The sequence below is a fragment of the Ramularia collo-cygni genome (genome assembly GCF_900074925.1).
Source record: "Ramularia collo-cygni strain URUG2 genome assembly, contig: RCC_scaffold07, whole genome shotgun sequence".
Lineage (NCBI taxonomy): Eukaryota > Fungi > Ascomycota > Dothideomycetes > Mycosphaerellales > Mycosphaerellaceae > Ramularia > Ramularia collo-cygni.
Window position 1 is genome coordinate 68,865 of NW_019716261.1, and position 14,459 is coordinate 83,323.

At 52.1% G+C, this 14,459-nt stretch overlaps 5 protein-coding genes; 3 read left to right on the plus strand and 2 right to left on the minus strand.

The window, feature by feature from the left end:
- Positions 1-583: 583 nt before the first annotated feature.
- Positions 584-2,854, plus strand: RCC_04995 (uncharacterized protein; the record flags this gene model as incomplete). The annotated part of the gene is made up of 1 exon (XM_023770271.1): positions 584-2,854. One exon carries the CDS (start codon positions 584-586, stop codon positions 2,852-2,854), a length of 2,271 nt encoding a protein of 756 aa, XP_023626039.1.
- A 79-nt stretch (positions 2,855-2,933) lies between these two features.
- RCC_04996 (uncharacterized protein) lies at positions 2,934-4,950 on the minus strand (the record flags this gene model as incomplete). XM_023770272.1 has 3 exons in its annotated part: positions 2,934-4,315; positions 4,380-4,845; positions 4,912-4,950. 3 exons carry the CDS (start codon positions 4,948-4,950, stop codon positions 2,934-2,936), a joined length of 1,887 nt encoding a protein of 628 aa, XP_023626040.1.
- Positions 4,951-7,409: 2,459 nt separating this feature from the next.
- Positions 7,410-9,220, plus strand: RCC_04997 (related to CPS1-gly-X carboxypeptidase YSCS precursor; the record flags this gene model as incomplete). XM_023770273.1 has 2 exons in its annotated part: positions 7,410-8,303; positions 8,357-9,220. 2 exons carry the CDS (start codon positions 7,410-7,412, stop codon positions 9,218-9,220), a joined length of 1,758 nt encoding a protein of 585 aa, XP_023626041.1.
- A 279-nt stretch (positions 9,221-9,499) lies between these two features.
- Positions 9,500-11,765, minus strand: RCC_04998 (uncharacterized protein; the record flags this gene model as incomplete). XM_023770274.1 has 2 exons in its annotated part: positions 9,500-11,476; positions 11,526-11,765. 2 exons carry the CDS (start codon positions 11,763-11,765, stop codon positions 9,500-9,502), a joined length of 2,217 nt encoding a protein of 738 aa, XP_023626042.1.
- A 1,155-nt stretch (positions 11,766-12,920) lies between these two features.
- RCC_04999 (uncharacterized protein) lies at positions 12,921-14,391 on the plus strand (the record flags this gene model as incomplete). XM_023770275.1 has 2 exons in its annotated part: positions 12,921-13,904; positions 13,960-14,391. The coding sequence occupies 2 exons, from the start codon at positions 12,921-12,923 to the stop codon at positions 14,389-14,391; spliced, it is 1,416 nt and encodes a 471-aa protein (XP_023626043.1).
- Positions 14,392-14,459: the final 68 nt, after the last annotated feature.

A 14,459-nucleotide genomic window follows, 5' to 3' on the forward strand; every position in this document is an offset into this window, starting at 1 on the left:
CAAGACATGTACTCAGGACAAGATTACCCTCGATGAAGTTGGTTTGAACATGGAGACCTGGTAGACTTTCAAATCGATGTAAATCGGGCTTTGGATCTATACTCAACAGCAAGTGTCTTCCCGGCCTGTGTTGAAGTTCAAGCTTGCCGTGATTGTTCTGAAGCCTTCGTATAATGGAGGATTGGAAGATTTTGTTCTGCAGTACGGCTCCAGGCATCATCAAGTTCTCGAAAGATGCGGACCATGTCGACGTTCCGGTCAAATGGGAAAATGAGGAGAACGACATTGTAGTCTGGGGTATTAACTTGCGGATGTCACCGTTCGTCTGTCCTACCCACACCACTTGAGTAGTATCTCGACTGTGTATGAGACGATGTTATTGCATGTGAGACGAGCGACGGCAAGAACAAGAACGGACGGGAGCTTGGCATCTCGGAAGCCGGCAGCATTTGTGGACCCTGACCCAGAAACGCGTTGTACCTGCCCAAGAGTTCCCTTTCCACTCCTCGAACATTCACTTCACATTTTGGTTATTGCATGTGACAGCCACCATGCGGACCTCCAGCCAAACACATAGGATATCATGAACGTTCAACATGTATTCCAACAAAACCTGCGCCGCCTCACTCGCCGCTTCTCCCTCCTGCGGCGCCTCTCCCTGACCACGACCATCATCACCTTGGTCTGGCTATATGTGATACACACCGGAGAGCGATCCACCTATTCTTCACACATCAATGCTTGTCAATGGAATCAATGGGAGAAATGGCCGGCAGAAGCGACACCGCATCGCTTGGTGATGGTCGCGGACCCTCAGCTGGTTGATCCCCACACATACCCAGGCCGTCCATGGCCGCTGTCAAGCCTCACGGAGACGTACACCGACTTGTACATGGCCAGGAACTTCCGACTCATCAATATCGACCTGGATCCGGACAGTATAGTCTTCTTGGGGGATCTCTTCGATGGAGGACGAGAGTGGGCTACGAGCCGGGCACGGTACCTTAGGGATTACCAGAGGGATCATTTGGTGCAGTTGGRCATATTGAACGAGGCCGAAAGAGAAGGCACACGTATGCTGAGTAATGGCGACGGGAAGAAGGTCGACTTGAAAGACTATGTGCATGGAGAAAAGGGGAGATGGAAGAAATACCAGCAGCGGCAGTGGAATGCCGAGTACGCGCGATTCGGGAAGATATTCTTCGCACCGGAGCAGCTGTATCCGCTTGCTGACAGGGAGCTACTCCCCGCCTATGATGCGCCTGAAGACCCGGTGGCCATCGCGAACGGAGCAGCGGCTGTGGCCTGGCAAGAGTATGCCACTGTAGGAGGGAAGCAGAAGAGAGTCGTGACCAGCTTGTCTGGTAATCACGATGTGGGCTTTGGATCGGGAGTGCAGGTTGCTGTGAGAGATCGCTTCGAGGCACATTTCGGGGAAACGAACAGTGTCTATGTGCTTGGAAACCACACCTTCGTCAACCTGGACACACCGTCTCTATCAGCCTATGAAGAGTACAACAAAGACTACACGGAAAGGTCAAGGGCGGACTTGGCGCACATCTGGAAACCCGCAAGTGACTTTCTAGATACACTGGACAAAAGTGGCTCGCGAGTTGCAGCAGAGGCTTTGAACGATTTCTTTCCCGGCGCGCATCGAGTCCAGAGCTTTCGCCACGAGGTCACGGACTCTAAAGATGCCCTTCCTCATCCGTCGATGGAATCATCAAGGAAGAAGCCACAGCTTCCTGTCGTCCTCCTCACCCATGTCCCGCTCTCTCGCGCAGAGGATGCTGACTGTGGTCCTCACCGAGAGCGTGGTCGTTCCATTCCCATCGCTCTCGGCTATCAATACCAGAACGTGGTAACACCTGGGTTGACTACAACGATTGCACAGAAAGTTGGGGCCGCAGGAGAGATTGTGCATGTCTTTTCTGGAGACGATCACGACTATTGTGATTTGATGCATCGCTTCAATGTTGATCAAAAGTCAAAAGGCTCATCCAAAAGTTGGATCGGCATTTCCAACGTGCGAGAGATAACACTCAAGAGCTTCAGCTGGGCGATGGGTGTGCGGAAACCTGCATTCCAGCTTGTGTCCTTGTGGAATCCCGTGGATTCTTCTGGTAACACGATTGGGGGTGCGYAAACGACCATCCAGAGCCACTTGTGTCTTTTGCCCGACCAGCTGGGCATATTCATCAACTACGCCTCACTTCTTGTATTGACCGCCGTGGTTTTGCTTGTCCGCGGAGTGATCCTGGCACTTCGCAAGCCCAAGCCTGCGGATGTGGAGGACGAGGATGATTTCGTTGAAGAAGCCGAGAAGTTCGCGTTACCGCGCTTCGCACATTCACGCTCTCCCAGTCCCCTTCCCCTGCCACAACCAAACGGTCGTGCAAACGGCTATTCTAGCCCTAACAAAGTCCCCACGAATGAATCCAAGGGACGCCAGCGCGCGAGTTCGACGAGTACCTCACACGGGAGTAACAGTACCAATAATCAAAATCTCAGCGTACAGCGCAGCTACAATGCGAGAACAAGAAGTGTCAGTCCAGCTTTGAATGGCAACGGCGGCGGCTATGGCCTCCCAGCAGGCCAACTCACCGAAAAAGCCGGGTTCCTCCCGTCTATCAAGTGGCAGGATCCCGACGAGGACAGCGATGAAGAATCGCACGTCGGGTCTCATTATGACTTTGGTGRTGCATGGGACGACAGTCAAGCCAAGGGCACCAAATTCAAGAAAAAGAAGACCATTGGCCAAGCCAGAATGGCCGTCATGTGGTTTCTGGAGGGAATCGCTACAGTTGCAATTCCTGCTGGTCTATTCTATGGTTGGATGATACGGAATGGCTGACGCTAATCTACGACTACACTCGCACGTACGTACATACATTCTACATGTACATGCATGAAGCCTTGTTTTTTTTTCTTCTTCAAACATAAACCATCTCCCGGCTCTTGACACCAAATCCCTCTCCATCTTTCATCCTCACCAAATCGGGATCCCGCTCAAATTCATCCGGTGTGTGCGCTGTTCCCAAATGCTTCACCAGTGCATCCACGGATTTACACAGACAATCCATGTCTCTGAATCGATCGCAAAGCACACATGCGAACCCCCCTTCGGGTCGGTGGCATTTCACCACAAATCTACTGTCCATGCGATATTCTCGCACTCCATGTCGACCTGGGAAGTGTGTACTCAATACCCAAACATCGCGTGTGTCGACGGGGATTGAAATATCGCACGCCGGACAGCGATGATCACCTGCAGGGCGAAAGGAAGTGCTGAGTGGTTTCTTCGAAGTTTGGAGATCCACGCTGTATTTGCAGAATAATTCATACGGAGCTTCCGGGAGCGTCTTTTGCGCTTTGGAGTGGAAATCTTGTTTTTGTTTTAGTGGGGAGGAAGATGAGGAGTTTCTCGGTGCTCGGGAGATCATTGATTGGGATCTTTTCATCGAGGTGTCGTTGTTGGATGTCGTCGGGATTGGCATTCCGGAATCTCTTCGGGGCTTTGCTGCGGGACTGGCTGCTGCTGCTGTTTTGCCATCGATTTGGGTGACGTTGGTTTTGGCGACGGTCGTTGACGCTGTGCCTTTGTCCATTAAAGAGGGTGCACTATTCACCAAGGAAGCCATGTCTCTCTCCGGAGCATTCGCTTTTGATTTCGATTTCCGGGATACGGGAGATGTCGACTTTCTTCTCGGTGGTGGCGAGCCGGCTCTTGACTTTTGTCTTTGGTTGTCCCTTCCACGATCGAGATCTTTCGGAGTTACCTTGGCGTCGATAGTCGCGACTGCTGTGGCCGCACGGCTTGGCGAAGACTTTCTCGATGCACGACGGGAACCTGTTGTGGTAGGAGGAGATCCCAACGCCATACGTGCCATGTCCCGTTGGACTCCAGGGGGTGGTGGCGGAGGGACCGTCGAAGAGCGACGAAATCCCTCATCGATTGATTCTCGGCCGACCATGGCCGTCTCGCGGACTGCAGTCGGAGAAGAACGCCAGGGAGGATTATTGGCAGGCTTGGCAGGCTCGATTCTTAGCCGAGCGGGTTCATGCTCGTACGTAGCGACTTCGATCGGACTGCCGTCCCGGATAAAGCCTTGGGGAGGTCGTCGGTATGCGATTCGATTGTATTGGCCATTGAGAGCATTAATGGAGCCATCACGAGCACTATTCTGCGCAGCAATAAGTGTGTCGAGGTCGTCCCGAGATAGGCCTCGTCCGGTATTGAGGGCTTCTTGAAGAATTCCAATGACGGTTTGTTGGAGGCGGATTGTTTGAGCTTGGAGGGCATTTTCTGTGATTACTGGGGTATTACAGTCAGCCATGCACGACACGAGACAAGTGAAAGGGAGGAGATTTCGACTGACAATCACCCTGTGCGTAAATTGGTCCCAAACGCTGGAGATGGTCGTTGTAGGTCCGTTCAATCATGGCCTGTGATCGACGGGTCGCTTCTGCAAAGTACATGTTGTCTTCCCATTCCTCGCGACTTCTTCGTCGTCGTCTACTCCTCGACCGGGATCTGGATGATGATGACCTGGACCGTGGTCTTGAGCGATCATCTTTCTTCTCATTGTTGTTATCTTTTCCATTCTTCTCTCCCTCTTTCGCCCCCTCATTTCCCTCCCCGTCGTTGTTATTGTTGGTGTTGTCGACAGCTTGCAACTGTTTGAGTTTTTCTTGAAGCTCCTTCAACGCTTTGTTCTGTTTGGTATCCAGTTCACTCTGCTTCGCTCTCCTTTCTCGCTTCTCCTCGATTTTGTCGTGCAAGGTAGTCGCAGCCTGGAGAGTTCCAATCACCGTAGTGACCAAAGTGGCGAGTATAAACGTTTTCTACACCTTTCATGTAAGTTGTTGCAACATCGCAAGCAGGCCCTCTCTCATGTAGTCATCTCATACCTTGAGTTTCGCATCTTCAATCAAATTCGCGTAATTCATTTTTCTCTTTGGTGGAGGCGGCGGCGGCGGTGTTGGTTCCGCCTGTGGGGAGGCATTAGCTATGTAGAGTCCTCCGCATGAGATGGACAGCTTCCCATATGTCTCTCGCCCCGGTGACGTTTCAACCGAAGCAAGAGAGAGCAGCAGCGAGGCGAAGTGTTGGGCTTGGCGATGAGCGGTAAGATACGATGAGCCCGCACGGGGCGAGTCGCACACCAAACAGCGCACGGGGCGTCGTCATCCACCCTTTATTACATGTGTGGTTTTGCTGGTCGTGCGCCCGCTTGAAGCACCTGTTCTTCCCTTGTGCCCCGGTTCCAATCACGCGGACGGGATTGACGTCGGGCGTGAGATGCCGGCCGTGAGATTCTCGGATCTGGGATCTGGAGGTATGGGGTCATCCCTGCAAAACTGCGAATGGCCCCATGTCTTGAGACAGTGGTCATGGCGGGATGACTGGGAAGAGCCTGGGAGGAGTTTGTGATTGTAGTATAATTTGTAGATCGTTGCGGAGTGCTCGCTCGAGCTATTTTAAAAGTATCTCTGTCCCAACGATACGGTTCTCTCTGCGAACAAGTTTCGTGCCAGATCTTGTCTTTCCGTTGGGTACGAATGCAGCGTCTTGTATTTCGTCTTGTCTTTCGTCATTGCTAGTCCGCATAGCGTCCTGCATGATGGTGTACTGACGGCGCTGGAAGATCTTCGTAGCGACTGCAAAGATGGCGGTGTATTATTCTGAAGCTTCTTTCCAATACTCCCATGTTCTCGGATGGCGCCGTAAAAGTCATGGGTATCTTGCCTGGCCAGGATCATGAGTCGTGGGCTCGACGTCTTTATCTCGCCTTTTCCTGTCCGAGCAAGAAATTGCTGAAGCGGATACTGGAGTGGACGCTGGAGTAGACTATCCTATACAACGCGTCAGTAATCATGATGTTTTATTGGTCGGCGAATAGCAAAGCCTCATCACGAGATACTTYGTCCTGGAAATGTCCTGCTGGTTAGCTTGTCGCACAGTCTGTCTTGCAGTCTGCGAGCTGGAGCCGCTATGAAACCTCAATGGGACGGAGGTGACAGACTTCCGGAAACACCGGGGCAGCTCCAGCCAGTCTTTTGCGAAAACTTTCATTCACTTCCWCACAACGCTAGCCATGTCTGTAAGTCAGCTTTGACGATATCTTTACACGATTCCTCAAATCTCCGTCCAAATGTTTCTGCTCAGTGCATGCATAGCGCATTGTCCGGGAAGCACAAAGATTACTGCAATGCATGCTCATCTGCAAGACTCGCAAACTCCAGTCCACCCCAGGCTTGCGATTTCCTACTGTGTAACTCCGGGACATGATCCACGCGCACAGTTGTGTAGCTGGAATGTTGGCAGTCCTTCGCGGTGATCCTCATCATCGTCTCTCTGCTTCGAATATGTTGGCGAGAGGGACATTCAGCCCAGCCTGCGAAATGCAGATCGAATCATTGTCTCTCTCCTCCTCCAGAATCTTCACGAAATGCTCCTGCAGTGGCGTAGCACTAGGAGGATGAGGAAAGATAGTCACCCCGGATCCTGGAGACCTGTGGGCTGATTAGTGGTCTATTGTTCGAATTCGAGCAACGTGAGCGCAAAAGCCTTGATTCGGACCGCAAAGTCCAGCTCACAAACATTGTGGAATGAATTCCCCTCCTAATCTCGTGGACCCTTCATCCGCAGAGAGTCCGAAAGCTCGCAGAAAAGTATGATCTGGCCGTCATGCTAAATGACACCATTAATGTCAATGTCACTCTGGTGTCGCCATACGTGCAGATGGTATTGTAGCAGAGGCAAGAGGTCGGCCGCAGATCACGGGCTACGAGAGATCATTCTGGGTATCTCCATCGGATTGGAGGATAAGCAGCAGCTTCTTAGGCGACTGCTATCGGATTTGAGAGTGGATAGGTAGACGTGCTGAAAATGGTTGATCTTCCACACGGACTGTTGTAGGTATCGCGTGGTGATCATTCCCCCATATTCGCAGTTTGTACCACTGTGCCGTCTTCGACGTGCGATGCTTCGTGGTGGATGAGGTGCAAAGTCAAGTGAATGTTCTCAGAATGGTGACGTCGCTTCTCTAAAGAGCAAATGTTGAGGTGGGCTGTGAGGTTGGGCTGGAGCGTAAGGTGGTATTTGGGTGCTTTGAATTTTGAAGAGAACATTCTGCCTTGGTAATCAATTTTCAATCAAAGTCCAGCAGAATTTCATACGCCGGATCAGTCTATGCCGGGTAGGTACCTTTAAGGTACGCCACTCACTTCGCCTATCGTCGGCCGGCATGCTCTGAGCTTCCATTCCCACCTCATCGTGCCGATAGACATTGGTTGGGGAGATGGTCGCGGTCGCGGTCGCGGTCGCGGTAAGTCATTCTTCTCCTTTCCCTTCTCCTCCATCCCATCCCATTCCATCCCTCTTCTCTCCTTCTCCACAAATCATCATGGAGAAGCACAACGACTTGGAAAAGGCTCGCGCCGTAGAGGCAGACATCGCTATGAGCAAGCCGACTGTACCAAAGTCAACGTGCTCTCGAGCTTCACGATCAGCATTGATGCTCTCGTCATTACTTTTGGTATTCACTTGGCTCTCATACCCAATCTACGAGAATGGTAGCCACCACGGATCCTCAACCCCCAACTCCAAAGGTCCTTCATGCCAGCAGGTAGATGCACTCTGGCCGACGAGCAACGATGCATTGAAGGACTCCTTCGATTACCTCTCCACACCCGCCTTTGAAAAGGATTCCATCGCTCGCCTCTCAGGCGCCGTTCAGATCCCCACCGAATCATACGACGATCTCGGAGAGATTGGCGAGGACAAGAGATGGGAAGTCTTCTACCCCTTCCACGATTACCTCAAGGCAACATTCCCTAGAGTCCACGAGGAGCTGAAGTTGGAAAAGGTCAACACTCATGGACTGCTGTACACATGGGATGGGTCCGATGAAAAGAGCAAGCCGGTCGTGTTGATGGCACACCAAGATGTCGTTCCTGTGGACAAGAACACTGTTGATTCATGGACACACCCTCCGTATAGTGGGCATTTCGACGGTACCAACATTTGGGGCCGTGGTGCTGGTGATTGTAAGAATCAGTTGATTGGTATTCTGGAGACTGTAGAGGTGTTGCTGAGTGCAGGCCACAAGCCCAAGCGCACCGTCGTCTTGTCCTTTGGCTTTGATGAGGAGATCAGCGGTCGGCATGGTGCTGGGCATCTGGCCAAGTTCCTCCACGAGCGTTACGGTGATGATGGTGTTGCGGCTGTTGTGGATGAAGGGAGGGGCTATACCGAGTTCTTTGGACGAGGATATGCCGTGCCTGGCGTGGCRGAGAAGGTGAGTGCAATTTCATATCTACGGGGATATCGCTAATGGCTGTTGAATCTCAGGGCTACACAGATGTCGACATCAGAGTCCGCACGTCCGGTGGCCACTCTTCCATCCCCAAAGATCACACCAGTATTGGTATCCTCGCTGAGATCATCACCAAGATCGAAGCGGTCCAATACCCATCTTATCTTTCCGAGAAGAACCCATATCTTACATTCCTCCAATGCGGAGCCGAGTACGCACCCGACTTCCCCAAGAAGCTCAAGAAGCTTCTCCACAAGCACGATTCCAAGAAGACATGCCCGGCGCAATCCGATCCTCTCGCCATCGAAGCCGCCAAGCTAGGCGCCGAAGTGAAGTATCTGATGCRAACCTCCCAAGCAGTAGATGTCATCAAAGGCGGCACCAAAGTGAACGCCATGCCTGAGACTGCTGTCGCAACAGTCAACCACCGCATCAACATCGGCGACAAACCCGAGAACGTATACGCTCACATCGCCCACCTCCTCAAACCAGTCGCACAAAAGTACAACCTCTCCCTACACGCTTTTGACGGAGAAGATGCAGCTTACAATGCCATTTCCCTCTCCTCCTCCCCCAATACCCTGCAAGTCGCACCTGTGACCCCCACAAACGTCGACGCCGTGACGCCCTATGCCGTCCTCTCCGGCACGATCCGTGCGTTGTATGGAGAAGACACTWTTGTTGCTCCGGCTTTGATGACGGGCAACACGGACACGAGATATTACTGGGCTTTGACGAAGCATATCTTCCGCTTTGGACCTGGATATGTTAAAGAGGACGACTTTTCGTTGGGGAGCATTCATACTGTGAATGAGAAGGTTAGTGCTAGTAACCATTTCAAGGTTGTTAAGTGGTTCACGCTGTTTTTGAGGAATATGGATGAGGCCGAGTTGGAGTAGGTAAGGGAAGGAGAGCACGTCTTGATGATTGAAAGGTAGCACAGAGGCGCAACGTCTACATGAGAAATGCCAATTTGGAATGACACTACGTATTTGAAGAACTTCTATCCCTTGTCGGTTCGCATTCACTCTGCTCCTTGCCCTCAAAGCCAAATTCTCGCTGCACATTCTTAATGGAGAGCAGAAATCGTGCAATGAACCTAAGCTTTTTCATCCCACGACTGCTTCGCCTCCATACCGTAGCTTCGTCGCGCCTCTCGTTCCCAGCACGGCCGAAACCTACTCCCCAATCGTCATCACCTTGTCGAACCCATGCATAGTGCCATTGTGGATCAAATAGAACTCCTTCGCCAGCCGGTCGAATTCAGCGGTGAGCTTGGGCTTCCCGACAATTCTCTGGAGCTGCGACAGCAAGAGGAGTGGCCTCACAACTTCGTATGAAGCGATGGCGAAAGTTGGATCGAGAACGACTTTGTCGATGCTCAAATTGACCCCGTATCCGCAGGCCTTGAGCCATCCAATATAGCTAGTAATCGCGCCATTGTGATCGCGTTGGTATATTTGAGCATTCCCAAGAGCCGTATAAGCAGGTATCATGACTGGTTTTGTCGGGGCGCTCGCAGAGATGGCTCCGTACGTCTCATTGATCTTGCGAACCATTTTGGCGATGTCTTGCACCGCAGTTGGACTCTTCGTAGCGCGTACTCTAAGTTGCTCAAGATACTGGGATCGCTTCTGTTTCGTGTCGTTGCTGGTCTGGTCTTCGACTGAACAGGACAGACAGGTACACACAAAGCCCCAAGCATCGTTGAGGTGGTATTGCATTTCCTTCTGGTCCATCGTGTCTTTGTAGCCGATTGTGATCTCATCCCCAATAGAAATGTCCTTGGTAGCACGCATGACCAACAGGTCTCCGATAAAGCAATGACTAGCGGTTCCAATACAAGAATGATTGGCCAATGTCACCGTGGGCCAGATTCCCCTTCCGGTGGTGGCTCCCCATGCTCTCGGGTCGCCAAATGGAGCGCGGCAACTGCTCGGGTTGCGGGCAATACCAGTACTGAAACAATTGTAATGGAGAATCTCATGGATCTGGAAAAAGTCCAACACTGGCATTCCATCCACCAAAGGAGTGCAAGGCTCTGGAGATCCGGTGGATGGCTGTCCATCGTACAGGCTCAGTACCTTTGGAGCCAGCGACGGATTGTCGTGCAGTTTCTTCAGCAGTACTCGGTGCATAGCCCCGGTCTTGATGGTGTAGGCGGCTGCTCGAGCGACGTCGAGTTTCAGTGTTTCATACGCGCCGATATCGTTCTCGTACACAACGCAGGTGGCTTTCTCACACAAGATCAAATCACCCATCTTGATCGGTGCCGTTGAGAACAGGCCACGTCCTCTCCCAGGACTAGCACGCACTTCCACCTGCTGGAGAAAATCCGCAGCGTCGACACGAGGTTTCGAAGTAGAGAGTGCGGCGATGATCTTCTCAAAGTCGTACTTTCCGGATTGCTCGACGAGTCTCGCGGAAGTGCGGGCGAGCTCCCGTGTTGAATCTCTGTCGGTAGGATCCAGACGAAGATTGGATTCGAAGTGCTCACTTGCTTGCTGAAAGTCGCCAAGCTGATAAGCCGAAAGCCCTGCGCGGTAATACGCTTTAGCATCGAGACTCTTCGACCTGGGATCGGTGCCTTTCGTCAAGGAAGAAAGCGCGTCTACTATGGCAGCATCGAAGCGGCAAAGTTTCAAATGTACCAACGCACGGTTCCGCGTAATGTCATGCGTCAGCTCGTCTTGCTCGCTCACTGATATACCTTCCGTGTACTGTGCAAGCGCATGAACCAGTTGTCCGTTCTTCAAAGCTTTGTTCCCCTTCTCCTTGCACCTTAACGCATATGTGTTTCCGTCGTCCACGACTGCTCGAAACGAATTGGGGACGCGCAGATCAGTAGGCAAAAGCTGCACCACGTCCGAAATATGCTGGACCAGAATGTGAGCGCTCGCCTCGTCGCCTGCCCGCGGCCGATACTGAAGCGCGCAGGCGAAGTGGGGTTCCTTGATAGCGATAATTGTCTGCGGTAGCAAGACGTCCTCTCCTGGGCGGTTGTGAGTATCGAGTCTCAGGAGAGCGACATTGCCATGTTCGTCTTCAACGCCAGTGACAAGAGTCGTGTCGCTGAGCACCAGCTGCCCCGTCTGTCGGGCGAGCACGAATTTACCCTTGTTGTGGACGTTCACAAGCAAGCTGGTGAGATTCACCTATTCGAATGTTAGCAAACGTGATCGTATGTGGATGCGCGATGCTCACCCGGTTCAGACTTTCCAAGGCGGTACTGCACGGGGGATGAGCCGGGCGGTCCACCACAAAAGCCGGATCTGGATATGATGTGAAGGCGAGTTGGTTGTCGGCCAGAAGCTGCTGCGCCAGCTCTGCGCGCGAGTACCGGGGGGAGGAAGCCCCCTCCCGTTGTGCGGTGTAGTATATCTGGCGGGTGTGATGTTGGCCCACGGCCTGAGCAAGGTCGAAGGTTTTGCCCGACACTTCCATGATGATGGTCCCGGGAGAATGTCAAGTCCACGAAAAGATAAGCTGTGAGGTGAGCATGCTTGTTTGACAGGTCCCCCAGGTTTGTTTGTCAAAAGCGGGAGAGGCCCTACCTCCTTCTCAGGCGCTCCTCCGAAATTGCGTGACTTCCGAGGTGTGATGTGACTTCCGAACTTTCCGAACTTCAATTAGTAAAGTAGTTAGGAAGGTAGGTACGGTTTTGAACTTTCTGCGGAGCATGTTTAGTCAGACTTACCCCCTGCTATACAACGGCAATACGAAGGGGCTGTGTGGAGATAGGAGAGGCCATTCGTTGTCTGCATCATCGGAGCTAGGACCATCGTAGTAATCCCACCATGACGAGACTGTCCCGCGATGAGATCGTACTTTGATGAGATTGTACCAGTATGAGATTGTACCATGATACTCCTGCGGCATTCGAATGGGCAGGGAGGAGGATTCACTCTGTGAGCCCGGATACCTGACGATCGCCGTCACAAGATGAGTGTGAGAGAATCCACCGACCTTTTGATCATCAGTGAGCCCTTCAGCCATCGGCAGTCCATACACAGCYCCGACGATACAACAGTCTGGGAGTTCATGATCAGATACGAGGCGGAGGTGACTATTTCATCGCGTCTCTGCCCCATTCTCCGCTTTGACGTCTCACGATCTGGTCTGTTGAACAATATAGGTRGGCCAAGAAGTCCTGGCATCGAAACGACTGGGAAGTTCCAGCACATGCAGCACCGCCATGGAGAAAAACATCCATATGCAATGGAAGTACCAACAGAAGATGGAGTCTGCATTGATGGACGTGTCGTCAAACGTGAAAGTGGAGACGCGGATAGTCGGTCGGACTTGTCTCCGCTCGGGACGGGATACCTAGTTCGGCGGGACCCTGAAACCTTGCCACGCGCCCCCTGTCTCCATCTCTGCTTTCCGTCTCATCAGCACAACATCACCTTAGCTTCGGCATACCCTCTACCGCCCGACTTCGTTCATGTCAGCGCAGCCTCATCTCCTTCAATCCGTCACTGTCGAAATAGGGAACCGGAAGGATATAGTCTCACGTTGCTAACAACCCACGAACCTTGGAAGAATTTCCTCAGTTCCGCCACATACCTTATTGTGCGTCGACCGGCCATACCGGTCGATATGGAACCCAAAATCGACGCCTACCTCACAGAGCCCGATCTTGTGGTGCTGAACAACCTTTTTGGCGATGTCTCTCAAGGCCTTCGCACGGAGACGAAGCCCTCGGATTCAGTCCCGCCACCAGAGACCATTGACAAGATTGCATCCACCAAGCAGGATTTCACCGAAAATGACCAGACCGCTCTGGATCGACTAAAGGCTCTCAACGATCCCACAAGCCCAGATTTCAGCCCAACTGTTTTCGTGATGTGGGACGAAAAGGACATTCCGCGTGTCCTGAACGAATACCTCGTCCGGCCTTATGCCAAATTGGCCACCAGTATCGTCCGCCATCCGACAGATGTAGTGTTCTTCACACACATCTTGATTTATCTTTTTGTGATTCTGCCAAGTGCAATTCGGCTCTTCACGAATTTCAACTGGATTCACGGCATTGCCCACTCGGTCTTCACTTTCTGGTGCGCAGGGTCATACACTCTCATGCTACACAACCACATTCACAACAACGGAGTGCTTTCAAAAGACTGGTCTTGGCTGGACTTCGCCTTCCCATACGTCACAGAGCCATTGATGGGCCATACTTGGGATTCGTACTATTATCATCATGTCAAGCACCACCATGTCGAAGGGAATGGCCCGGATGACCTGTCCTCAACCATCCGATACCAGCGGGACGATGTCTTCCATTTCCTACACTATGTTGGGAGATTTCTTTTCTTCGTTTGGATCGACCTACCCTTGTACTTCATCCGCAAGGGTAAGACTGGCCTTGCCGCACGAGCTTTCTGTTCAGAGATGGCAAGCTATGCCTTCATGTACACCATGACTAGGATCAACCCAGGAGCTGCTACTTTCGTGTTCTTGGTACCGTTTACACTGTTACGACTTGGGTTGATGGTTGGAAACTGGGGACAGCACGCTCTTGTCGATGAGATTGAGCCAGACTCTGACTTTCGCTCCAGCATCACACTGGTAGATGTTCCGGTAAGTCTTGCCAGTCCTTACTTGCTCTACCATCCAGCTGACCCCATAACCAAAGAGCAACCGCTTTTGCTTCAATGACGGCTACCACACAGCCCACCACCTCAATCCCAGAAGGCATTGGCGCGAGCAACCAGTACACTTCCTTCAATCGAAAGAAGCATATCGTCAAGGTCGCGCTTTAGTGTTCTACAACATCGACTACCTGTTCCTCACCTTCAAGCTACTACAAAAGGACTACATGCATCTTGCGTCTTGTCTAGTTCCAATGGGTGAACAAATTGGCATGTCCCAGCAGGAGCTGGCTGATATGCTACGAACGAAGACGCGGCGTTTCACCGAAGAGGACATCCAACAGAAGTTCTCTACCGGTGGAGGTGCCAAGCCAAAACGCAAGAGCGTATCTTGGTCCGCCATCATGTCCAGGACCGCAGCATCGTTGGGTTTGGCAGGCGCTGTGCCGGAGACGAGTCACTTGAAGTCCACATAGTATGTGTGCTCCATACGAAACATGATAGAACTAAATAGAAAATGAATAGATGGACCGCAATCCTTAAT